The following is a 26,259-nucleotide window of genomic DNA, read 5'->3' as shown; positions in this document are numbered from 1 at the left end:
ATAAAACCTAGTATAAAGAGAAGCCCCAAAGTACAAAGGTGCAGGCAGTGCCACCAGCAACTCAAATGTCTAACACACTCTATTTAAATCTTACATTTCCTCTATGTTTTTACGGTCAGTTTATGCTCAGGGGTTTAGCATGTTCTTAATGAAATCGTGCTCAACTTACCAGAATGACCATAGGCAAACAAGAATGACACTTATAAAGCATGTGGATATGACATTCTTAATTGAAGTGTATGATTTTACAAATTGACTTTATGAAGAGAGAACACTAGGAGGATTTTTCTAAAATACCACTGGAGTGTGGCGTAGAAAGAGAAACATTCCAATTCATGAATTCATGTTTCACATTTTATTAACCTTTTAAATTTAACATACAAAGTAATGGCTTTCCTCGTGGCATTTTAATAAACAACCACATACAAATGAATATGTAAATATTCATAGTTACATATAATTACACCTTGTTCTTATGGGTTTCCCATCTTTCCCTGTCTTCCCCCTACAGTCCCGCCCTTTTCCTGTCACCTGTATTCCATTACCATCCTTTTCCTCTCTCCACCCTTTAGACCTTTGGCTCCCCTTTTGTAGTCCTGCTTCTCCTTCTGTGGCACGCGCAAACACACACACACACACACACACACACACACACACACACACACACACACTCTTACTTTAATCTAGATTCCATATATGAGAGAAAGAGTGGATGATTTGTTGTTCTGAGGTTCTGAGTCTGGATAATTTCCTTTAACACAATGGTCCTCAGTTTCAGCCTTTGTTTTGTTTGTTTGTTTTGTTTTGTTTTTTCTAGACAGGGTTTCTCTGTGTAGCCCTGACCGTCCTGGAACTCACTCCGTAGACCAGGCTGGCCTCAAACTCAGAAATCCACCTGCCTCTACCTCCCGAGTGCTGGAATTAAAGGCGTGCGCCACCACTGCCCAGCTCTTCCTTTGTTCTTTAAATGTCCTATTCATTTGTCTTACAGCTCAGTAAGTTCCATCATGTATAGCCTCCACATTTTTCCTTGCTTTGTCTTCTGTTCATGGACATCAAGGCTGGATCTATAGTGCAGCACTAATGAACTCACTTTAAAAGTACACATCTTAAAGCTAGAAGGATGGCTCAGTGATTAAGAGTTCTTGCTGCTCTTCCAGAGGAGCAGAGTTCAGTCCCTAGCATCCATGTCAGGAGCCTCACAATAACCTATAACTTCAGCTCCCATAGATCTAACATCCTCTTCTGGCCTCTGAGAGTGCCTATACACATGTGGCATTAAATCTCATGAACACATACATATCCCACACACGTAAGTACCAATAAAATATGTATTTAAAATTTTATATTTATTTCATGTATATGAGTGGTTTTATAAAAGTTTTATGAGAATGGTGTCTGCTTTACATGTACACATGTGCACAATGTGTGTGCCCAGTGCCCACAGCAGCCAGAAGAGTGTATCCGAACCCTTGGAACTTGAGCTACAGATTGCTGTGAGCCATCCTGTGCATGGTGGGGATTGAACCCAGGTCCTCCAGAAGAGCAGCAAGTGCTCTTAAGCTCTGAGTCTCTCTCCAGTCTCCATGTATATGCGTGTCTTGCCTACGTGTGTGTATGTGCATCATGTGCATATCTGGTGCCCATGTGATGTTCAGAAGCAGGTGTCAGGTCCCCCTGGAACTGGAGTTATGAATGGTTGTAAGCTACTGTGCAGGTTCTGGGAACCAAACCGGTGTCCTCTGCAAGAGCAACAAGTGATCTTAAGTGCTGAGTCCCCTCTCCAGTCCCCAAAATAGATATCTAAAGCCAAGCATGGTGGCACATGGCTGACTTGGAAGGCCGAGGCAGTAGGATCATGAGTTCAAGACTAGCCTGGGACACACTGTGAGACGCTGACTTAGCGAACCAGTGGCTAGAGGTGTAGCTCAGTGCTAGAAGAAACTTGCTTATTGTATGCGAGGCCTTAGGTTCAGCTCCTACCATGGTTAAAGTGTGTGTGTGCATGCATATATGCATGAGTGCAAGTATCTTTGAATAAGAGAACCAAATAGGGTTTGGTGTCAGGACAAATGCAAAAAGACACACAAAAGAATGGGAGGATTTGGTGATGGGCCAGGAACACAATTTAGATGCAAGATCCAAAAGCATCAATGTAGGTGGTGAGGGCTTTGCTCTCTGTCTAACAGCATTATGCAGAACAGGGGGAAAGCTTATTTGATGCTAGAAAGGTACTATTGGGTATGACGGAACATAGATTATGTCTTGCTATGTAGCTCTGGCTGGATGGACCTTGCTATGTAGACCAGGCTGAGCTCAAACTAACAGATTCTCTGCCTGCTTAGTGCTGGGATAAGGTTGTACACCACCATACTCAACTGGGTTTTGTTTTTGTTTGTGTTTTGAGTCTCATAGAGCCTAGGCTGTCCTTAAACCATACAGCCATGGCTCTCCTGGAATTCCTGATCCTCTTGTCTCCACCCGCCAATACTGGAATTACAGGTGGATGCGATCATCCCTGGCATCCACGCTGGTGGTAATGGAATAATGTGCTCTCCTGGTGGCTTCAGAGTCACCTCGGGTCTGCTTTCCTGAGTCTGAAGGGTAGGAAAAGCAGAGAATGTGTGTGGAAAGCTGCCTGCAGCTAAGGCGCCATGGCTCGCTGACATGTCCAGTACCAGATACCTGGCCTCTCTGTGTTGGCTTTCGTCCCTCACATGGAAGGATCGTGATAGTGGGTCTTTTGGGCTCAAGAACTAATGAGGGTGTGTGGGGGAGGATGCTAGGGTGACACACAAGCACACAGCAGCCTGGACTTGTAGGCATCAAAACCAGCAGTAGAAGTGTCCTGGAGAAGCCAGGATTCCTCCCACCTAGAGTCTCTCTGGCTGCCATCTTTCTCTTTGCCATCCTCTACATTGTCACCAATGTGTTTGACACAGTTGCTGTCTCAACACCCATCTTTGGATTTAACCCAGCTGTACTCCACTGTCTGTGGCCTAATTAATCCCCCCCCAACACACACACTCTGCAGTAGCCTTCTCCTCATCCCATTGACCCCCAGACCTAACAGATCCCATAGCTGCTAACCACAACAAAACATAGTCACCAAGAATGGAGCCAAGGACACATCATTCTCACCATGTATTTTCTTAGCCACCGGCCCAGATCCACCATTCCCACCTGAAAGCACAGTGGAGGACTCCTTAATAAAAATGCAGTCCCGCAGTTTATCCCCTGGAGACACACATGCCTTTAAGGCTGGGCTCCCCGTATGCCCAGGCTTCCCATTGGCTTCACACTGGCACCCCTAATCTCTTTGGGATCTGTAATTCATTCCATATGGTTCCTGTACTTTGGTTTCTCTTTCCCTTTGTGTCTCTCCTGACATATCAGGATTCCTATATACCAACCATCTTGGCTTATGGCCATTCTTGTAGGATGTCTAAACTTTTGATACCAAGACATGACATTGTCATCTACAAAGTTCATTCTCAAAAGTCACACAATTGAGTTTCTATTTTTTAGAGCTAAAAAAAAAAAAAAAAAAAAAAAAAAGAGCTGCACGTGGTGGCGCAGGCCTTTAATCCCAGCACTCGGGAGGCAGACAGATTTCTGAGTTTGAGGCCAGCCTGGTCTACAAAGTGAGTTCCAGGACAGCCAGGGCTATACAGAGAAACCCTGTCTCAAACAAACAAACAAACAAAAAACCAAAACAAAACTACAAAAAGAAAGAAAGGAAGGAAGGAAGGAAGGAAGGAAGGAAGGAAGGAAGAAAGAAAGAAAGAAAGAAAGAAAGAAAGAAAGAAAGAAAGAAAGAAAGAAAGAAAGGAGGAAAAGAAAGAAAAGAATCCCACAGTTTTGTGTTGTGCTGAATGAATAGATATTCTGAAGTGAATGATGTGCATGGCCATGGCTTGGACACATCTGCCAGAGACCTCAAGACTAAATAAGGGAGAGGCAAGTTCAATGGACAGAAGAGATGACTCAACAGTTAAGAGCACTTGCTGTGCACTCTAAGGGCTGGAATCAGATCCCAGCACCCACGAAATAAGCCAGGTGTCTAGAAACTACATATACATGTGCTTGTACTCACACAGACATATACACACACATAACATATAATAAATAATAAAAAGTCTTTAAACAAACAAAATCAAATGCACATGCTTTTCATGGGAACTTCTTTCTACCCTCTACACCTGCCTCTCATCCTTTTTGACAGAGGGCCCCATGTATCCAAGGCTTCTCTTGAACTTGTAATATAGTGCAGGATGACCATGGCCTTCTGGTTCTCCTGCCTCCACATTGCAACAGCTGGATTACACGTATGTAGCACCTTTTTTTGGTTTATGTGTTGTTTGTAATCAAAGCTAGGGTTTTACTCATGCTAGACAAACACTCTGCCTACTGAGCCATGCTTCCCCAGACCCCCTGCTACTTCTTACCCTTTACAGTTCATACTTACTGTATACATACCACTGCTTTAGCCAGGCCTAGCTGCCATGGCTTGATACTGTATACTGGGCAGCTTAACCAACAGAAATCCACTTCCCTACAGTTATGAACACTGGAAATATTGGGTCATTGGCACTACTGGGTTCTGATGACTGTTCTTCTGGTTTCCAGATGGTGGAAAGGAAGAGGTGGAGGGAAAGTGAGCCTCTTCCTATGCAGACACCAAGCCCATCAAGGGTCCCACCTACATGATTGTATTTATGCCTGTATATATCTCCCAAGGACTCATCCCCAAATACTGCCACACTGCAGTCAGAGCTTCAGAATAGGAATTATGGTAGAACACAGTTCAGTTCATGGCAACTGGCTACTCCTGAACCACTCATCTGTTTCCAGGAGAGATGAAGTACAGTTGGCTTAGCTTCAATTAGTCACCGCTAAGTGGAGAATTCAGGCCATGAAAAACAAACAAGGCTTCCAGGAGCACAGCCTGATTGGCATACCTGCCTGTACTGTGTCACATTAATCAAAAGCCGTAGGAAATCAACTAATTCCAAACGCTCACTAGTTCTGTGTCAGTATTTTCTGAAAAAAAAAAAAAAAACTACACACACATTAAGGAAAAGAGTCATGTCTGTCTTATTTTACAGGGCTGCAATTGGTTCATTACAGAGGGGTCTCACAAGAGATGCTCAATTACTCCTTTTGATTTCTGCTTAAACAAGGCTGGGATTGCTGGAAGGATAAGAATTTGAATGATAGTGATATATGCAGAATATACAATCTATATTGTAATAATTAATTTAAACTGTTAAGAACACAAACTAGAATCATCTGGGAAGAGCTTCAACAATCAAGATCAAGTTGGCCTGTGGGCATGTCTGTAGGGAACTGTCTTAATAGCAAATTGTTAGAGGAAGGCCAAGTCTACTAAAGAGGAGAAAGCCAGCCGAGCACAAGCATCCTTCACTCTGTTTTCTGACTGTGGCTGAAGTGTGACTTGCTGCCTCAAACTCATACCACCATGACTTCCCTGTCATGATGCAATGTGCCCTCAAACCATGAACCAAAATAAACCTTCCTCCTTAAGGAGTTCTTGTCAGAGAAAAGTAACTAACACGGATGTCCATGGCAAGAGTGAGAAAATGTCATCTGGGTTTCGATTCTGGAGGATTCTGAACACCACGCAAAAATTCTAGATCACATGACCATTCCTGGCCTGCATGACTCCACAAGGACATATTCTGCTGAGTTATTCTTTGTCCCTTTTGCGACAGGGGGCCAGGAGGGAACAACAGCTGCTTCAAACTAATGGATGGCACATGGTTTCTTAGACCTGTCAAGCTTGGCGGCTTGGCTTCTCCCTTGCCCCGCCCTCTGTTCATCATCACCGTGTAAAGGTCACACTCCTCAGCCTCAGCTGTCCCATGGTGTCCCCATGTCTTGAATCTGTCTGAATGTCCTCCTTCTCATACCCACACCAGGCCTTGGATTGTGACCGAACTTAGTCCAGTCGGAACTCACCCCAACCTGACATACACTTGTAAGACCCCCTACTCCAAATAAGGTCACAATCTGAAGCTCTGGAGAGACATGGAGAGGGAAGGGCAGCAAACTTGATGTGGATCCACTGTCTGGCCTCACTCCTGTCAAAGCTCTACCTGGCTGGCCCCTACCTAAAAGTCTGGACCCTTCTCTCAAAGCTCCCAATGGATTCCCTCAAATAGCATCACACCAGTTCCCTACCAGAGGCAGACAAATGCAACGGGCACATTCTCCCTGCTCTCCCTAACTCCAAACAGCCCAAAGCCAACATGCCTCCCTCCCTACAAGAGGGAATCCCAAAGGCAGTTGGAAGATGACCTACGCCTCTTCCATGAGGCTGGAGCGGCTTGAGCACTCCACAGTATATCTGCATGTCCTAGTGCAGGCGGGGAGCGCAGTACTATCATCTCCCTGCATTATGAATGATCCCTTTGTAGAGACTAGGGATGTAAACATCCAGGCGAGGACCGTATGAAGACTGTGATATTATGCAGACTCATACTAGATTCCTGTCTGGGACATTTATGAGCTAGGCACATTCCTCAACCTTTGCAAGTCTCCAGTTGCTCCTCTAGAGCATGTAAATACTGCCTGCCCCATGTGGCGTAAGTGAGATAATATAAGCAAACTGCCAACACAACTGCTGTGTTGATGGTAGTACTCATTTCCATTATAGTAACTATATCTAAGTCTGCCTCTAAGCTGGGGGAAAAGGCACTGGTCCTGTGTCTTTCCTGACCTAGCTGCACACTACCCATGACCACATAGACTGACAAGAGTGTCCATGTAGGTAGGAACCGCAGTGAGCATTTTGCTACCCCAGGTTCTTTTTCCCTTGTAGAGTGAATGGCCAACTTTATGGAAGGATCTGGAAAATTGAGTCAATGTAACAGGAAAGCAAATGGACTAAGGCAGAATGAGATGGAACCCATCCCTGTGTTGCTTGGGTGGCAAAGAACCTAAGACTAGATAGGCCCGGGACCTAGGGGAAAAGCAAATACTACTCTTCTGTTACAGGAATGTAGCAATAAAATGACTCCTGACAGCATTCTGATATTCTCATAGATCAGTTAGTGCCTTGCTCAGCCACTATAAAAGAAGCTTCCTCCTAGTAGTAGATAGCCAGGCACTATGCAGAGAGTGAGAGACCTTGGGTTACTCAGCTCTTCCTCCTAGTAGTAGATAGCCAGGCACTATGCAGAGAGTGAGAGAGCTTGGATTACTCAGCTCTGAAAGGGATGTCTCTGCCAAAGCCTTCCCCTCAGGGCTCAGGGAACTCTGCAGAAGAGGAGGCAGAAAGAGACAGAAGGGATGGAGGACACAAGGGAATCAGGGCCTTCTCCACACAAGAGGTCTGTCTGGTGCACATACACACTCACAGAAACAGACTGTGGCAGCATTCACAGGGCACGCACAGATCTGCACTGGGTGGGAACTTAGAACTGAAAGAAGTGGACCCACACTCCTATCCCTAATCCAGAAGCTATCTCCAATTCATATCTACTTACAGATAAAAGTTAGTTTTCTCCAATGGAGTCTCACTGGGGAAACACACTGCTCTTAATGGCAGGCCCTGTGCCCAGCAGTTGATGGTCAACACAAAACAAACTCAACAGCATCTTTGGAGTTTCTTTGGCTCATGCTGTTAAGTCAGGGATGTTGTTGTTGTTAACTTACAGGCCCTTTGTGTATGTATTATGGCTTCTGATTTTGTGTTTTTATGGAATTTCCACGTGTATGCAAACCCACGTGTGCCCCTGCATCTATCTGCATCATGCATGTGCTTTTGGTTTTGGTTTGTTTGTTTTGTCCTTTTCTGATTTGTTTGTTTTTGTTTATCTTATTGTGTTATATTTGATTACTATTCTTTAGATGCCTGTTTGGTTTTTAAGGAGAGACAGAAAGGGTGTGGCTTGGGATGGAGGCGAGGTGGGGGCCTGGGAGTCATAGGAAAGGAGAAACCATAATCATGATACAGTATATGAAAAAAATCTATTTAAAGGAAAACAACCAAAACCAGAACATCAGAAGTGTGTGTGTGTGTGTGTGTGTGTGTGTACTCTTATGTGCGCAAATTTGTGTGAAGTCAAGAGGACAACCTCAAATATTGGTCTTCAGGTGTCTGCCTCCTTTTGTTTGAGACAGGGTCTGTTATTGGCCTAGCCCTCCGCCAAGTGGAACGCTACTGATGAAGTGAATTGGCCAACAAGCTCTAAGAATCAACCATCTCTGCCTCCCATCTCGCCACCAAGATTATAGGTGACACTGCCACACCTAGTTTTTTTGGTAAAAACTATTTTATTTTTAGGTGTACATGTGTCTGTTTATGGGTATATACACATGAAATTGCTGCCCAAGAAGCCAGGATTGCCAGATCCCCTGTTGCTGCAATACAGGTGGTTGTGAATGGCCAGATGTGGGTGATGAGAACTGAACTCCTGTCCTCTGCAGCAAGAGCACACATTCCTGACCTCTTAACCACTGAACCCCCATGCCCAGCTTTATATGTGGACTCTGGGGTGGAACTAAGGCCCTCCTATTTGCAAGGCAAGCACTTTCCCGACTGAGCCGTCTCCCAGCCCTTGAGTTGACAGTCTTTCCTTTCTGTTGGTGCTGTTCAGTTCCCCCTTTTCTCTCCCTTTCCCTCCTTAGTTTCTCAGGATTCTATTTCTTATGGAGGAATATGTTTCCTAGTCCCCAACTCCTTCATTTCTGTGAATGTGAGCCTGGGACCCAGATAAGGCAAGCCATTCACTGAAGTAACCAAATGGTTAATCGGCAGAGCCACGACTGACTATTTTTCTACGTAACATGTTTAAACCAGTTTGAGCCATTGTGACCTCATTGGTGCAACACAGTTGTTTTTCTGCTCTCTGTTTCCCCTCCCCCCAATTGCTCTTGCTTTTCAAACGCAGACCCAAGGGCCAGGCTAGTGATGGAAAAGTGAGGTAGGAGCTGGGGCACTCAGCCTGCAGTCACTGCCCTTGGGGAGCTTGTGCCCCAGAGGCAGCCACGCAGAGCCCAACCAATGCTCTCCTACTGGAGTCAAGGAAGACCTTGAACCTCTGTCCTCCCTCCTCCACCTCCCTAGTGCTGGCCTGCAGGTGTGTGTCACCATGTCTAGTGTAGGATATCCAAGCCATCAGAAGCAGGGCTTTTGCACATTCTAAATAAGTACTCAACTCTCCGAGCTACATCTCCAACCAGAGCTGCTTATTGTTCCAATTTGTATTTCTGGGGTTGTACCCCTCGGTCTTAGTGTTGCTGATTCCAGCCTAAAACCCTGCAAGCCCATGAAGCTATTTTTCTCTCCAACCAGCGTAACCATGACCCTGAATCCCACAACATAGGAAAGAGAAGTTTAGAAACTAAGTCACACACCAATAAAAGACAAACCCACAGCAATTGGTTCTGACTATCTACCCAGGAAACTTTTCCAAAATTTCCTCCTGGGATTCAAGCTTCAACCCCTAAGCAACTTCACCCAGCCTGGTGGCAAGCATGCGACAACCACGGCTGACCTTATGCTCCTGCCAGTGTAGAGTCAGCAGCTCAGCTGCCTAAGGCATCCGTGGCAGCTGGGGAATTGCCAGGCCCTGCAAGGAAACCACCTCTCTACCCAGAGCCTCATTAAGGTGGATGAGTTGGCCTCCAGGGAGTTGCTGAGCCTGCTGTGCCTCTGAGGACACTGCAGGGGATGGGCTGGTCCAGGATGACCTCAGACTTTGGATCCCAGCCTCTCTGAGACGAGGCTGGTTCAGGTATGCAGAGCAGGCTGGCTAGAGCTGAGCCATTCAGAATAGAAAATCCAGCAAAAGGGCTAGCCTGTCACAAAGGGGATGGTCAAGGCCTTGCCAGCAGTCCCTAAGTGTGTCCTCCTGGCCTGTGTGGGTAAATGCCACAGAAACCACTTGCCTGCTAAGCCTGACTTTTTGCCTGTTTCTATTCCCCAGAGTGAGCAAGGGGACACAGTTCCTGAGGATTCTCCCTTGGGCTCTTGTCTTCAACAGCTCCTCACAATAAACATCAAAGGCCCCAAGATTCCCTGAGATGCTAGAGAGAGCCTGAGAGGGTTTGCTTAGCTCTGAGCAATGGTCACTTCTGGAGATTTGATGTTGGCATGAGTGAGCAATTAGAGATCTTGCCCAGCAGGAGGTACAGCCCCATGGTACCCTGTGGGGCTCTGAGAAGCTCAGTTATTTGCTCAGCGTGTCACAGCTCAGCAGGGACCTGAATCTATAATCAAGAGTACTACTCAGTCTGGGGCCAGATGGTGCTACTGACCCCATCGTGACTTGGCTGCATTTGACTGGAAAGATGGCCCAGGGAAGGTTATGAAACTCTGGGTTATAAGTCCATCACTTGGTAAAGATGCTGTCATGCTGACCTTGTATGAAATTATAGGGCTTTACATAGGAAATGCCATGACACCAGTGACTGCAGATGGCTTCCTGTCACCTATACTTGCCCACAGTGGTGGCTTACGAAGCTATGTGCAGTTGCTGCATTGTGAAAAGCAGTGTGGTGCAGTATCTGCTGCACTGCAGGGGCTCAGTAAAGCTGTGGTGTGGGCACATGAGTGTCACAGCACACGTGACAGTCAGAGGATGACTTGTGGGAGTCAGTCCTCTCCTTCCACCACATTGAGTCCCAGGGATCAAACTCAGGTCACCAAACTTGGCAGCAAGTGCCTTTATTGAATGAGCCATTTTGCTAGCCCAGTGAAGTGTTTTATAGTATTGTGGATACCGATGGATTCCTTTGTAGGTGTTTGCAGTTTCCATAGCCCACCATTCAGCTGGTTTTTACTTTGGAAAGGGTCAAACAAATATTTTCTCCTCCTCTGCCCTGCCCCCTCAACTCCTGTAGCCCCTGTGCTTAGAGCAGCTGACTATCCTCAGATGTTTGGTGGGTCCTCGCTGTTTTAAGTCACTTGGCATATCCCATTTCTCTGCCACAGGAATGGTAGAAGGAGAGGCTGGTGCCCAAACTAGAAGATGCTTTCTGGGGGACTTCTGTAGAAGGAGCATCTTGCCTTCTTCCATAAGGAGACTCTCAGGCCTCTCCTAGCTATAGATGAATCCAAAGCCCATTGGTTGCCATGAGCAACATAGTATTGATATAGGAGCCACCAAGGGCTGAAGAGGAGAGAACAGACAACCTGCTAATTTGGTACCAGGGCTGAGCTGTTGGATCAAGACTCCCTAGAAGCCAGTGTTGTTCCAGACATCTTTGAGTGAGTATTTCATACTTTACAATAAAAATGGTATCTTCAAACCTCAAACACAGAAGATAAAAAAAGGGACAATGGTTTCCAGCAGCATCTGACAGGATATCCTGACTTACTCCCGCACAGAAAACAACTGCAGCAAAAATTTCAGCAACTGTTTAGGTTTGGGGATGGAGATGTAGTTGATGCAGAGTGCCCACCCAGTTACATACAGCCAAAAAAGGCCATTTTAATTTGTGTGTGTGTGCGTGTGCGTGTGCGTGTGCGCGTGTGTGCGTGTGTGCGTGTGTGTGCGTGCATGTGCACAGTCACCTGGTATATGTGTGTGTAGGTCAATGACAACTTTGAAGAGTTCACCATGTGGGCTCCAGGGATTGAACTCAGATTACTATCCCTTTACCTGATAAGCCATCTCGCCAGCCTCTCTACCTTATTTCCTTAGACAAATTGGAGCTCATCAATTCAGTCAGATTGGCTGACTAGTAAGCCTCAAGGATACTACCATCTCTGCCTCCTCAGTACTGAGGTGAGAGGCAACAAGGATGCTGGGAAGAGAACACAGGGCCTCACACTTGCTCAGTAAATACTGCTGAGCCATCTCTCCAGCCCTTAGGGACTTTCCTGATGAGATTAAAGGTGATATTTATGAACTTCATTCTTTATGCTGAATAATAAAACATGTCATAGTTTCCAAGTGACCAAAGTGTGATGTTATTATGTGTGGATAGAAGATCCACTTAAAGTGAAGCAGAGATCAGCCTTCATTAACAAGGTTTCAGATTTCACACGGCAACCAACCTCACTATGAAAGAGACATGAAGAGAGGAAAAATGACCTCCTTAACATTTTTTGTGTTCTGGTAAATGTGATTTTCTTTTTAAAATCAGAGTGTATTTATTTTCTCTCTCTCCCTCTCTATCAGAGTGTGTGTTAGGTGTGTACTAGTGTTTAGCATGTTACTTGTGTGAGGCCAGAGGACAGCTATGGGGAACTGTTTTTTATCCCTTCATCATGTGGGTCCCTGGGCTCAAACTCAGGTAGCCAGCCTTGGCAGCAACTGCCTCTGCCTGCTGAGCCATGGAACTCGCCCTTTATTTTAAATTAGCTTATAAACACGTTTTAAAGGAAGCTTGGTGGTACACACATGTAATCCCACCACTTAAAGGATAGAGGTGGGCAGATCAGGAATTGAAAGACATCCTTAACTACATAGAAGGTTCAAGGGCAGCCTGGGCCAAATGCTGCCTTGTTTCAAAAATTCAAACATAAACACATATTCCAGAATGCCTCCGTTTTCATTTTAATGTGGTAAATCCTGGAAGATACAGCTATATAATCAAAAGTTTTGGGGGAAAAGGAACATACATTCTCCCCCACTTGTTTTTTTTTTTTTTCTTTTCTATAAGAAGCATGGAGATGAACATATCTAAATGCCCCTGGCATAGGACAATAATCCTGTCCTTGAGTGACATGCTGACTGGGGATGTCCGCAGCTACTTTCAGATGGTCCTGTGGGAAATAACACGTGTATTTATGCAGAAAGGAATAGTGTTGCTGTTGTAGTACTGGTTTTCAGATTTTTAAAAAAATCAATTGTGAAGATGTTTTTGGATTTGAAGATGTAGTCAGTATAAACAATTTGCTAAGCAATTGTATTAACGTAGGGACGCCTCGGAGGCCAGACTCAAGGCAACACAAGCCCTAGAAAGAAAAAGTAGATGCTTTCTAAGGTGTTGAACTTCAGAGTACAGGCCATCATGTGTGTCAAGTACAGGCGATGTGATCTAGGGCAGTGTGCAGTGGGTTTGGATCATATGTTTATTAACAGGTATTTTCATTCCGTGTTCTGGAGGTGCGGTGCTGAGAATTTTCTGTTCTGATCCATTTCCAGGTAAGGTGATATGGGCCCAAGAGCACACTTGTATAGAACTGGCTTTGAACATCTCTCTCCATGGATTAGAGTTTGCCATGCATTACTTTATGTTCCAGAAGATATGCTAAAGTCCTGACCCCCATTTGAATATGACCTTAGTTGGAAACAGGGTAAAGGCAATGCCATTACAGAGGGTTAAAATCCAGTGTGACTGGAGCCCTTCAAAGAGGATAGGAGACAGACATCTAAGGAGAAGGTCAGGTGGCTACAGAGGCAGAGGAAGCAGTGCTGTTGACAGTCCCTCAGGTGTAGGAATCCCCCCCCCCCCGACCCTGAGCCTCCAGTTTCAATGAGGCTGGCTTCACCCGCACTAACTTCAGCTTCCTTGGCCCCAGAACTGTGAGAATAAATTTGTTTCATGTTAGGCTATGTAGCTCATGGTGCTTTGTTATAGCAGCCTCAGGGAACTGATATTGACTCCAAAGAACTCCATGATCAAAGACCTCAGGATGGCTCAGTTGGTAAAGGAGCCCACTAACCAACATAACTACTTGAGGCCAATCCCTGGGACCCACATGTTGGACGGCATGTATACACACACATGCTCTTAAAATAAATGAATAAGTAAAGCTATAATAAAAATATATAAAAGAACCTCATTATCAAGAAAAGGATGACCTAGAGAAAAATATTTCACCCTGCATCAAAGTACAGGGAGGGAGGGAGGAAGGAGAAAGGAAGGGAAGGGAGACAGACAGACAAAACTCAGCAATGTGGGCTGCTGCGATGGGTCGGCAGATAAACTGCTTGCCTCTGTGCCTGATAACCTGTCCTCCGTCCCTGGTGGAAGGAAAGAACCAACTCCCAGAGATGTCTTCTAACCTGCACATGCATGTACACACAAATAAATAGATGCAATTTTAAAAATTAAATGATAGTTTGCTAATAATAGACACGAATGAATATATTATATTTAATTTAGTGCCTCTAGTGAGACTATCCCCTAGATTGCCAAGTGGCAAAGGGTACAGATTAATCTTACCATTGAGCCTTCATTGCCTTTCTGAAAGATTAATTTCTTTTTGGACTAGTGAGCAAAGCCTGCCAGTAAGGCTGCTGGGGCCACATGCTTTTTTTTTATGGAAATATTTTAAAGGACTGATTAATTCCTTTTCTCCTTTGCTTTTTTATTTTCTTCTTTGTTTCTTTGTTTGTTGTGTCTGTGTATGTGTGTGGTTTTTGGCTTGTTTCTTTCTTAAAATATGGTCTCACTCCTTTTTATTTTGAAGTTTTTTGTTTTGTTTTTCCTTTCTATTTTTTTTGTTTTTGTTTGTTTGTTTGTTTGTTTGTTTGTTTTTTCGAGACATCACTTTGTAGACCAGGCTGGCCTCGAACTCAGAAATCCGCCTGCCTCTGCCTCCCGAGTGCTGGGATTAAAAGCGTGCACCACCATGCCCGGCTTCTTGTTTTGCTTTTCATCAATTGATTTATTTATTTTCCTTACCTCCCAATTGCAGCCTCCTCTGGCCTCTCCTCAAAGTATCACCCTCCTGCTTCCATCCCTCCTCTACCCCGGGTTCCAATCTGCCCTGTCTGTATGGCCTGGACCTAGGCTCCCTACACAGATGTAGCAGATGTGCAGCTTGGTCTTCATGTGGATCCCCTAATAATTGGAGCAATTGGGGCTGTCTTTGACTTAGACTCTGTTGCCTGCAATTGGATCCCCTCCCCCTAGCTGGGCTGCCTTATCTGGCCTCAGTGGGAGAGGATGTGGTTAGTTTTGATGTGACTTAATATCTCACTCTTCAGTTCAGGCTGTCTTGGAACGTACTTTGTAGCCAAGGTTAACCTTGGACTCATGCCTTGCTTCCCTGAGTGCTGGAATTACAGATGTGAGCACTCTGGCTTCATTCAATATCTTTAAATGAATCTCCACACTCTCTTCTTAGGTCAATATTCTTTTAGAACTCCTTATTCATTTTAGGACTCCTTAACATTTTTAGGAAAATTTGTGCTTGTGTGTTACATCAGCCATATATATCTATTGAGCGACTGAACACATCTGCTATTTTTTGCTTAGCACCCAACTATTTTAAAGTGGTCACTTTAGAAAAACGTGCAGCAAGAACTCTGACCTATAATTGTTCCTGTCTGAAAGAACTGCAGGGATGGAAATGGAGAGGAGCCTGAGGAAAAGAAGGTCCAGCGACAGGACCAAAGTAGGATCCAGCTCAAGGGGAGGCCCCAAGGCCTGACACTATTACTGAGGCGATGGGGCACTCACAAAACGGGATCTATCATGACTGCCCTCCAAAAGATCCAACAAGCAGCTGAAAGAGTCAGATGCAGATATTTACAACCACCCAATGGATAGATGCTGCTGATCCCTATTGTTGAACTAGGGATAAGCTGGAAGAAGCCAAGGAGGGGACCCTGGAGGAGGACCAGCATTTTCAATTAACCTGGACTCCCAAGACCTCTGAGACACCGGATCACCAACCAGGCAGCATACACCAGCTGAAATGAGGCTCCCAACACACATACAGTAGAGGACTGCTGAGTCTGGGTTCAGTCAGAGAAGATGCACCTAACCCTCAAGAGAATGGAGGCCCAGGGAGTTTAGAGGTAGGGAAGGGTAGGGGTGGGGACATCCTCATGGAGACAGGGGACAGGGAGGAGGTATGGGATGTGGAATGGTCGGAGCATGGACTGGGAGGGGAATAAAATCTGGAGTAGAGAAGAGAAAAGAAGAGAAGAGAAGAGAAGAGAAGAGAAGAAAAGAGAAGAGAAGAGAAGAGAAGAACCCAAATAGCATGTGAAAATCCAGAAACATTCCTTTTTAAATCAGGAACAAAGCAAGCATGTCTGTCTTCCCCAGTTTTAATCTCAGGCACTGAGGGACCTACCCATGCTGTGAGGGAGGGAAAGGAGTCATGACTGGAAAGACAAGCAGTGCACTATCCTCAGAAGACAGAAGGTCACGCTAGGCAAGAACCCTCAAGAACCTAGCACTTATCAAGGCTGTATTACCTAATAATCATGTTGGAAAATAACAAGTTCTCTAAGACACTAAATTCTGGCAGTGACAAACACCAAACACCAGAGAGTAAACCAAACAAAGGGCTTGCATAGCATTCACAGCACAAAGGGTGAAATTAGCCAGGCATGGCGAGTCACACCTGTGAGTCAGGAAGGACGCTGAGGCAGGGGAATAATTCCAGGCCGTGAGTTCAAGGGTATCTTTGATTACGTGGTGAGTTCCAGGTCAGCTTGGACTATCGTGTGAGAATTTGTTTCAAAACTAAAGTAAAATGTATTGAAAGTCATTCAAGATGACCTAAATAGGGACTAAAGAGGGTTATGAGCTTATGCCCAGGACCAGAGTGTGGTCTCCAGCGTCCTTGTCAGATGGCTCACCTGTAACTCTAGCTCCTGGAGATCCAGTGCTCTCTTCTGGACTCCGTGGGCACTCATACTCTGTATAATACCCTATGCTACAATATACCACACTACACTACAGTACTACACAGTACACCACAGTATACTACAATATAGTACATTACAGTACTGTACGCTATACTACAACACACTACACTATAGTACTCTACAGTCCACTACACTATGCTACAGTATACTATACTACACTACAGTATAATATACTACAGTATACTGTAGTACACTATAGTACAGTACAATATACTTCGCTACAGTATAGTACGGTACAATATACTATGCTACAGTACACTACAGTACAGTACAGTATACTCTACTACAGTACGCTATAGTACCTTATACTATACTATGGTACAGTACACTGCACTACACTACAGTATACTTTCTCTTTTAAAACAATGAATAATTCTGAGGTAAAAGAGAACCTAAATATCAGCTTTTCATTATTTACACACACACACACACACACACACACACACACACACACGCAGAAGCAAACACTAAGACATTCCTGAAAAAGAATGAGGTGAAAAACTGTCATGCCAGATCTCAGGCTTTCCATAAGCTTTGGTAATTAAAAGTATGGTGCTGGTGTAAAGCCAGACAAAGCACTTGCTGGTAGAACAGAGTCCAGAAACACCCACACACTTGGGAAACCAGTTTATGGTAGGCTGGACACTGCAGAAGTGCAGAGAAAGGGCTACCCTCTAGTACATGCTACTGGACTGGCTATTGTTCTATATGGGGAAGAAACAGGCACCTACTTGCTGGGATACATAAGCCCAGCTCAGGATGCATCAGAAGTCAACATGCGAATAGGGAGATCGTAGGACTGTCAGGAACAGTACAGTAGCCTGTGAGTTCAGCAAGGGAAGGCTTCGTAGGCAATAGCAATACTGCAAGTAGGGGCTGGAGACGTGGCTGGGAGGTGGAGGTGAAGAGCACGCACTGCTCTTGCAAAGGAGCGGGCTTCAGTTCCCAGCATCCTCACTGGAGGGCTCACATCTGGAAATCCCCACCCCAGGGAATCATATCTTCTGGCTTCCAAGGGCACCTCTGAGCCCATGGTTTCTCTGAGCACTCAGACACATGCACATGGAATAAATAAATATTTAACAATGCTATGAATCAAAAGAGTTGATAAATCTATGACATGAATACCAAGAAATTCTGCAAGTCAAAATATATCACAAAGAAAATGGGAGGACAGGCAAAGATAGAGAGGCAACATTTGTAACACATAGATGCCAGCAGAATAACATGCAGGAATTTAAAGAACTCCTTCTACAGGAAGGGAGGAAGTGCCGAAACATTAGCCACATCTGAACAGGCGCTTCACAGGAGAGAGAGCATAAACAGGCGATAAACACACAGCCTTAACAACTTAGTCTCATTAAGGGTTCAGGAAAATGGGAAACAAAGCCCTAACAAGAGCTGGGGGCATAGCTTGGTTGATAAATGCTAACTTTGCGATAATGAAGACCAGAGTTCCATGCCCAGAACCCAGGTTTTAAAAAAGTTAGGCATGGTGTCACATGCTTGTAAACCCAGTGCTAGAGCTCACGGGACAGCCCGCCTAGCCTGCTTGGCAAACTCTGCCAGTGAGAAATCCCGTCTCAAGAATCAGGGGGAGTCAGGGCTGAGCAATGATTAAGCAGTTAAGAGTACTTGCTGGTCTTGCAAAGGATCCAAGTTAATTCTCAGCACCAAGGGACCTGGCAAGCTCTTCTGGCCTCCTCAGGCACTAGGCACAAACATGGCTTTCAACACATGAGCCTTTGGGGACATTAAAGAACCAAGCTCCCATCCTTCCTCAAGACGATTCATTCATTCATCACTTGAATTATTAACCAATTTGGTGTCCATTATTGATCACTTCCTTGGTGCTGGCCCTATGCTGGGTACCACGGACATAAAGATGATTCGTAATTCCATCTTTGAGAAATTGATGGGGTCACTTCGCCAGTGAATAGAAACCAGGGCTTGAATTCAAGTGTCTATACGGCCTGACTTGGGGTCTTTTCTTTTGTTACTTAAAAACTCAGCCATAGGGCTGGGGAGATGGCTCAGCGGTGAAGAGCATGTCTGTGCATCTAGAGGTCCCCAGGTCAATTGCCAGCAACCACATGGTGGCTCATAACCATCTGAAATGTGATCTGATGCCTTCTTCTGGTATACATGTAAACAGAGCACTTGAATTCATAAAATAGATAAGTCTTAAAAAAGCCAAACCAAAGCAAACAAACAAAAAACCCCTCAGCTATCCCGTTTAAAAGGTATGCTGTTATATTTTATCTCATAGTTTTAGAAGCTTTGTTTGTTATTTTTGGTTTTTGAAATATGGTTTCACTCTGAGTCCAGACTACCTTGGAATTCACTATGTAACCCAAGCTGGCTTCAAACAAGTGGGTATCCTCCTGCCTCAGCCTCCTGAGTGCTGAGATTACAGTTGTGAATGACCCTGCCTGGCTTAGAATTTCTTTTAATTTTCTAATTCACTTTTATTAAGGAAAGTTTTTAGGCTTTGCCCCCCAGCCCCCGCCAGTATTTCCAGAAACAGAAATCAAATATTTCATTTTAGGTCAAGTCTCACTATTTAGGTTGGCCTGAAACTTGACTTGTAGGCCAGGCTGGCCTTAAACTCACAGTGATCAACCTGCCTCTGCCTCCCCAGTCCTAGTATCAAAGGTCTGTGCCACTGTGCCTGGCTACATTCTTGAACACTTTAAATAAATCATTAGATGGCCAGGGACTGAAGTGGGCAAGCTTTGGAGTGCTTTCCTGAATTGTTTCTGTTTGTTTGTTTTGCGTGGTGGTGCTGGAGAGCAAACCCAGGGCATTGCTCACTGCCAGCAAGTCACATCCAATGGTTCACGTGAACATTAAGAAGCAGGGTGTTAAATAGGGGTTGGAGTCCTGGCTGGATGGTTTTGAAGGTAGAGCTAAGGGGATACACAGCACTGGGGGCTTAGCCTTGGGTATGCTCAGATGCTGCTGGACTTTGCAATCTTCTCAGGGGAGACACATAGACTAGTGGTTCTGTTTCATATGCTCACAAGAAGAAGTCCTAGTGTGGTCTGTCTTCCTTCCTCTTCTCTCTCTCTCTCTCTGTCTCTCTCTCTCTTCTTCTTCTTCTTCCTCTTTTGTTTCTGTTTTTTTTTTTTAAGATTTATTTCTGTAAGTACACTGTAGCTGTTTTCAGACACACCAGAAGAGGGCGGCATCCTATCTCAGTATGGATGGTTGTGAGCCATCATGTGGTTACTGGGATTTGAACTCACGACCTTAAGAAGAGCAGTTGGTGCTCTTAAACACTGAGCCATCTCTCCAACCCTGTTTTTTGTTTTTTGTTTGTTTGTTTGTTTGTTTTTGTTTTTAAGGTAGGGTTTCTCTGTGTATCCTTTTGGCTGTCCTGGAACTTGTTCTGTCAACCAGGCTGGCCTACTTCTGCCTCGAAACTGCTGGGACTAACTGCATGTGGCACCACTGCCCAGCTTAGTGAGTTCTTAGAAATCTACTCCAGGATCAATAACTCCTATCATAGCAGCTTCTGTTTCCAGTCATGTCCCATCCATTCTCCTCTGAGTGGTATGTGTAACTTGCCCAGCCTGATGTTCTGTATGTCAGGCATGTGTCCCCTCTCAGCACACAAGCAGGGTTAGGGAACCAAGAGGGGCAGCTCAGCAGGAGTGGCACCTAAGCTGCTATTTTCACTCCCTTGAGGACAGTAGGACCTCCCAGGTGATGCTGGCCATCATCTCTCAGGTCACCTCTCAGGTTTAATCTCTCAGATAGGAAGTGCCTCCCCACCAACTCTGGACTCTAGCACTGGGAAGGATAATTGTGGAGTCTAGAACCCATAGGCTGTCTTCCAAGTCAGCACCTTTCCTCTCCCAATGTGACTAAAGCATTCATCCAGTTTCTACAATGTCCCACAGAGCTGTACCAGGAAATATATCCCCAATGAACCTGAACCCTCTATTAGCTGGGTTATTTTTCTGCATTCCAGATTTTAAGAGCAAAGAAAGGCAGGTTTCTGTTTGAGAATTCACAGTCTCTTTCCATTTGTTTTGCACCAGTAAGGGGAATACCCGAGGACAGCCCACAGGCATTTCTTCCAGTCTCCTCTCTTTCACATCCCTGACCCAGAATGAATGCTGCTGTACTCCAAATCCTCCTCCTGGGAGCCAGCCAGACTTCAGCTTCTCTTTGTACTTTGCTAAAGCTAACGTTTTGTTTTGCTTTAATTTGTAAAGGGTTTACCACATCTTATGCATGTGTGTGCCGCACTAAGGTAAGAGAACAACCTCTTTCTTTCCACCATGGGTTCCAGGGATTGAAGCAGAAAGTACTCTTACCTGATGAGCCACCTTACCAGCCCCTATTTTTTAAATTAGATTTTGTTTTGTGGGACTATATAGACAATGGCTCATGTGTGGAGCTCAGAGGACAACTTTTGGGAATTGGCTCTCTCCTTCCACCACCATGTGGGACCTGGGAATCAAATTCAGGTTATCAGTCTTAGGGGCAAGCCCCGTTTTACTAAGTGAGTCATCTTACTGGCCCCTTGTTTTGTTTTGAGATTGGTTTTCCTGTGTTCTAGGCTGGACTTAAGCTTGACAAGGATATTCTTCAACTCCTGAGTCCTGTCTCCATCTTCTCAGTACAGGCATTATTGGGATGCCACACCATGTTTATGAGATGCACAGTTTAGTGTGTGCTTGGCAAGGACTCTTTAAAAAAAATTTATCTGTGTCCCAAGCCTCAGAAACTAACATTAAAAAAAAATCTGCAAAGGAGCTTGTGATAGTTTGAATATGTTTGGCCCAGGGAGTGGCACTATTTGAAGGTGTGGCCTTGTTGGGAGAAGTGTGTCACTGTCGGAGTGGGCTTTAATTCCCTCCTCCTAACCATGTGGGAGTCAGTATTCTGCTTGCAGCCTTCACACGAAGATGGAGAACTCTCAGCTCCTCCTGCACCATGCCTGCGTGGATGCTGCCATGTTCTCGCCTTCATGATAACGGACTGAACCTCTGAACCTATAAGCCAGCCTCAACTGAATGTCCTTTATAAGACTTGCTTTGGTCATGGTGTCTGTTCACAGCAGTAAAACCCTAACTAAGGCAGGACTGTAGGTGTAGTCAGTGGTAGGGCCTTTGCCACTCTGCCTAGTCCCTTTGTGGTCCTTGCCTAGCCCCTGTCTAGCCCTTGCCCACCATATACAAGACCATGAGTTCCATCCTCAGCACAGCAAAGAAAAGAAGTGATTCTAGAATAGTGCAAGGAAGAAATAACTTTTTTTCCAGTGTACCCATTAGATATTCACACATTTTCACTGAATGAGAGTCTCCTTTTCTTCCGTAGTGAGGAGTGACTTTCGTCTTGTAACCACACACTGCGTGGGAGGCTCTGGGTCCATTCTGCCAACATCTGGACCTTGGCCAAAATTCTGCCAGAGACAATGAGTACTTGCTTCTTGGGATACTTCATAAGGGCACATTCTCCCGAGTCACAGAGCAGCCTCTGTGTTCCCCTCCATCAGTTTACCCATGAGCATCGTCTCCCAGTATGAACTTCATTCATGTTTAGGTCTTGAGCTATTTGTAAAGAAAACTACATGTTTGAAAAGAGGCGAGAGCTGTGGATTGGCTCAGGTAGTACAGTGCTTGCCTAGTGTGCACAGAGTTTTGAGTCCAGCCTCGCCACATAAGGCCCTGTTTAAGAACGAATAAAGAGGCAAGCAGGCATATTGTAAGTGCTCTCCATGCCCATGAAGACACTAAGCAGGTTCAGTCCAACAAGGTCCACCTTGCTGCTACACTGACTCTGGTAAGTTCTCTCTAAGTGAACCCAGGAAGTCAGGAGGAACATGGGCGACCAGAAGGAAATTTGTCAAACCAATGCCCACTCATTGTGTCCACTGGATACAAGCTGCCCTAATGCCCAGAGACACCCATCATCACAGGGCAGCCCTGACCAGGCTCTTTCCTTGTACCTAGCGCCTCTGGGTTCCATCCCCAAAATCAATGTTTGCTAAGTGGGCCTAGAAGCCAGGTACTTAAATTAAAGTGGGAGGTCGGGGATGGAAACGGCGGAGAGGCAGGAGCCGTTGCCTTTGGAGGGGACAAGGAGTTGTGGAGGAAATCAGCCCTCACAACACTTATGGCCAGCGGCAGAAAGGACAGCAGCAGCAGCAGCAGCTTGTCCCAGTTGGATGACTGGGACCATAAAGACAGGAAGACACTCCCTCCGCATCCTCAAACACAGTGATCGGTCTTCCTTAAATATTCTTTGATGTAGTTACAGAACCTTAAAATGACTACTCACAGGAAGGAAATGGGATTTATGAACAAAATTGTAGCACAAGTTCAGACCAGAGGGCTAAGGGGGGGTCTTAAAGGGATAGCCTCAGCATAACCATCAGGGGCCTTTGGCTATGGATCCACCAGTCTGAACATCCTGAACTCAGTTTCTTCTAGTCTTTTGACCTTGGTCAAGGGTCATTCCCTCTGCAGTTTTATAGATGAGGGTAGAGGACTGGATTAGTGATTTTTTTTTATTAGTAGTAAACCTATATGTTGTCCAAATTTTGTTTCATCTAGAACCTCAATGTATAAAATAAGAGGAAGCTGTCCGTCCTCTTGCAGTGCTTACATCCTTTTGCAGTGTACCCTGAGGATCGGTGGGATCACCATTGATTTATGTTCGCCACAGTGCTTGGGAATCCACATGTCACGTGTGATCGAAACCTCTGCAACAGTAATGTGCAGTGAACTAGCTTGGGAACTGAGATCTGTTGTAATCAGGGCTATGAACTAGGATCTGCTGGCAAGAGGCAGATTTGGATTTTGAACCATTTATTTTCTTGGTTCCAAACACAATCTCCCAGTCCCGTGCCTTGGCACTGCACCATAAAATGTCCCTTTACCTATGTAGAATATTGAGCTGAATCAAAACACATATATAAGAATAAGTAATATTCTTAAGACTATAACTCCCCTATTTTACAATGACATTTCCTTCTGCAGCAGAGATGTAGCTGGATTTTGGTCTATTTACACCAGCTAATACTATATAACAGGCATTGTTAATATGAAATAGAAATGTGATTAAAACTGGTGTTAATAATTCATGTTGGGTTTAGTTGTGAATTAGGAACAGGGTAGGAAGAATCCTTGATCTTTTAAAGGTGCTTCAAATCCCACCAACCTCTGGTGCCAGAGGGTAGTTGTAGACCGGGAGCAATTCTCTTGGTCATTTACGTCATCCGAAGTCTTAGTTCTTCAAGGTGTGGTTGCTTCAGAAGATACCAACACACTGTTGCAGCCCCTCCCACATCCCACATCTTAGTCCCCCCTTTCAGTTACCCCCTATGTGGGAGATGACAAGAAAACCAGAATGGTTGCATGATCCTGGTTGAGGACTTACAGAGAAAGCCCACCAGGCAAGCAAGTGCTCCATGGCCCCGCCCTGAGGTCCTCCAGGGGTCACTAGCAAATCCAAAGACCCCAGGAAAGAAACTGACACTGCAGAGAAGACAAGCTTTAGTCAGGCGTGAGGCGTGGCAAGGCATGCCGGTGGCTTCCCTATTATTGATGCCAGCCATGCCACAGAAATCGAAATATTTCACATGCCACCTGAAGGTACAAAACAAACCCCCAGCAGCTGACAACAGCTGTTGGAGAGACCCTTGTGGAGTAACTTGATGGGCTTTGGGAGCAATGGGCAGAATGATGCCTGGGAGACAATGGCCAGGACTTTAAAGACGGCTCTCCTGGATGGCTTTGCAAATCAGTTCAGAAGAGGAGAAAAGAGATGTGTGTGCCCTGCACTGTCAAAGGGAGTTAATAGCCCCTCTTTCTTAGACAAAGAAAATGCTGGGCACGTGTTCCTCATCCAAGCCCCCCCACCCCCAGACCCATTTCAGTCCCAGGTCCCCTAAGCAGGTGCTAAATCAATCTTCCAGATCCAGGTAAGAAAGGTGAGAGGCAATATTGGAAATAAAACAAAAGTCCCCATCACACATCCCCCAAGGACTTCATACAGGCCTCACCCCAGATGACTCTGCTCTCCTGCACCGCCTGGGAGGTATCACTGCCACCGCCCTTGGGGGGTGGGGGGAAGGGGTGCTGTCTGTCACTCGGAAATTTCCCTGTGCATTCCTAGAGATGCCTGCCCCTGTCTCTCAAACCCCTGCAAAGGAGAGCAGGCAAGAGGAAGGAAGACATCTACTCCAAGATGCACACTAATGTACTTGCCACCTGCCTTTGCCTCTGTCTATTTGAAAAACCTAAAAAGGAGTATTTTCCCACTTCATTGAGTGCCCCACCTCCATCTGGCTACTCATCTCCGCGATGACCCCTTCAGGCAGCGCCCCTGGCTTGTCTGGACTGTATGTCATTTTCACCCGACAAAGCGCGGCGGCAGGCGAGCCCAAGGCATTTTCTTCCAAAGGAGAGAGAACGCGTGGAGCACCCACTCGGGGCCTCTGCAAATCCGCCCCACCCGGAATGGAACAAAGCAACAGAGAGAAGGCGAGACCCATTGCCCAGCCCCGGCAACTCCACCATCGTGCGGGGACCCACGCCCCGGTCTCCCTGCAAGGCGCCGCCTGCGCCCGCGGCTACCCATGGGTCTGTAGCGTCGCGCGTCCTACGCCGCCTCGCGCTGCCCGCGTCCCCAGGCAGCTACTGTACCTGCTAAATTTAGCGACCGCCGGGTATTAATAGCTAGCGACCCGGGGCTGGTGGTTCGCAGGGGCGCGCGGCCCTAAGGGGACATGGGGATCGGGAGGGAAGGGAAGAAGGGACACAGGAGAAGAGGCCACTTACACCACCAGCCTGGAGATGATCCACGACACCATGGCGGGCGGGCGGGCTGGCGCGGCCCGGATTGCTGGGCTGCGGGCGGTGCTGCGCTCCCGGCACGTCTGTCTGTCTGTGCACCGCCGCTGCCGCCAGACTGAGCGCACCCGCCCGGTCCGGCCCCGCGCTCGCGCGTTGGCGCAGCCGCGGCACGTTCCGCCCGCTGCCCCAGCCCCCAGGGGCTCCGCGGGCCCACGGCGATTGGGCGGCTAGCGGTGAGGGCACCAGCGCGACCCGCCCCTGCTCCGATCGTCCCAGCCCCAGAGCTGCAGCCAGGGCGGGTCCTCCTCCGCCCTCCTTGTGAAACCGTGTGGTGCGGTGGCTCAGTGCACTGGGCCTCCGAACCCCCAGGGAGGGCTGCCTCACCTTCACTAGGTGAAGTGGGGAAACTGAGGTCTGAATCTGGACTTTGAAATCCTGCCTACACCTGTCTAGACGAGGTTCTGTCATTCTTCACTTAGATAATACGCTAGCCTCAGGAGAAACCTGAAGCCTTCAACTAGCATCCCATAAGTCAACATCTCAGCAAGTGTCTGCCTACTGACAGCTCTAGTGTCCCAACTCGATCTCTTTGACTGCAACCCCATCACCAGTCACCGCGTGTCCCTTCAGTTGTTTCTACTGCAGCTCTCTCTCTCTCTCTCTCTCTCTCTCTCTCTCTCTCTCTCTCTCTCTCTCACACACACACACACACACACACACACACACACACACACACGTCAGAGGTCAACATGCAGGAGTCAGTTCAATGCAGTTGTCCCGGTGATAGCTCGGGCCATCATCAGCCATGGCGGCAAGCACTAGGGGAGCGGTCTCACAGACCCACACCTCAGACA

The 26,259-nt window shown here is 46.2% G+C and overlaps 1 protein-coding gene across 2 annotated transcripts in view; it reads right to left on the bottom strand.

Annotated features, from left to right (window-relative positions):
* Positions 1–25,963, bottom strand: part of Reep1 (receptor accessory protein 1) — a 103,282-nt gene extending 77,319 nt beyond the window's left edge. The window contains exon 1 of one of the 2 annotated variants that reach the window (XM_030255495.1): positions 25,391–25,963. In XM_030255495.1, the coding sequence (XP_030111355.1) occupies positions 25,391–25,422 (32 nt within the window). In that variant the 5' untranslated portion in view covers positions 25,423–25,963. The remainder of the gene's footprint in view (positions 1–25,390) is intronic. The other variant, NM_178608.4, reaches the window with a different exon arrangement.
* Between the last annotated feature and the right edge of the window lie 296 nt (positions 25,964–26,259).

Source organism: Mus musculus, chromosome 6 (assembly GCF_000001635.26).
Source record: "Mus musculus strain C57BL/6J chromosome 6, GRCm38.p6 C57BL/6J".
Lineage (NCBI taxonomy): Eukaryota > Metazoa > Chordata > Mammalia > Rodentia > Muridae > Mus > Mus musculus.
This window is presented reverse-complemented; position numbering and strand designations above follow the sequence as displayed.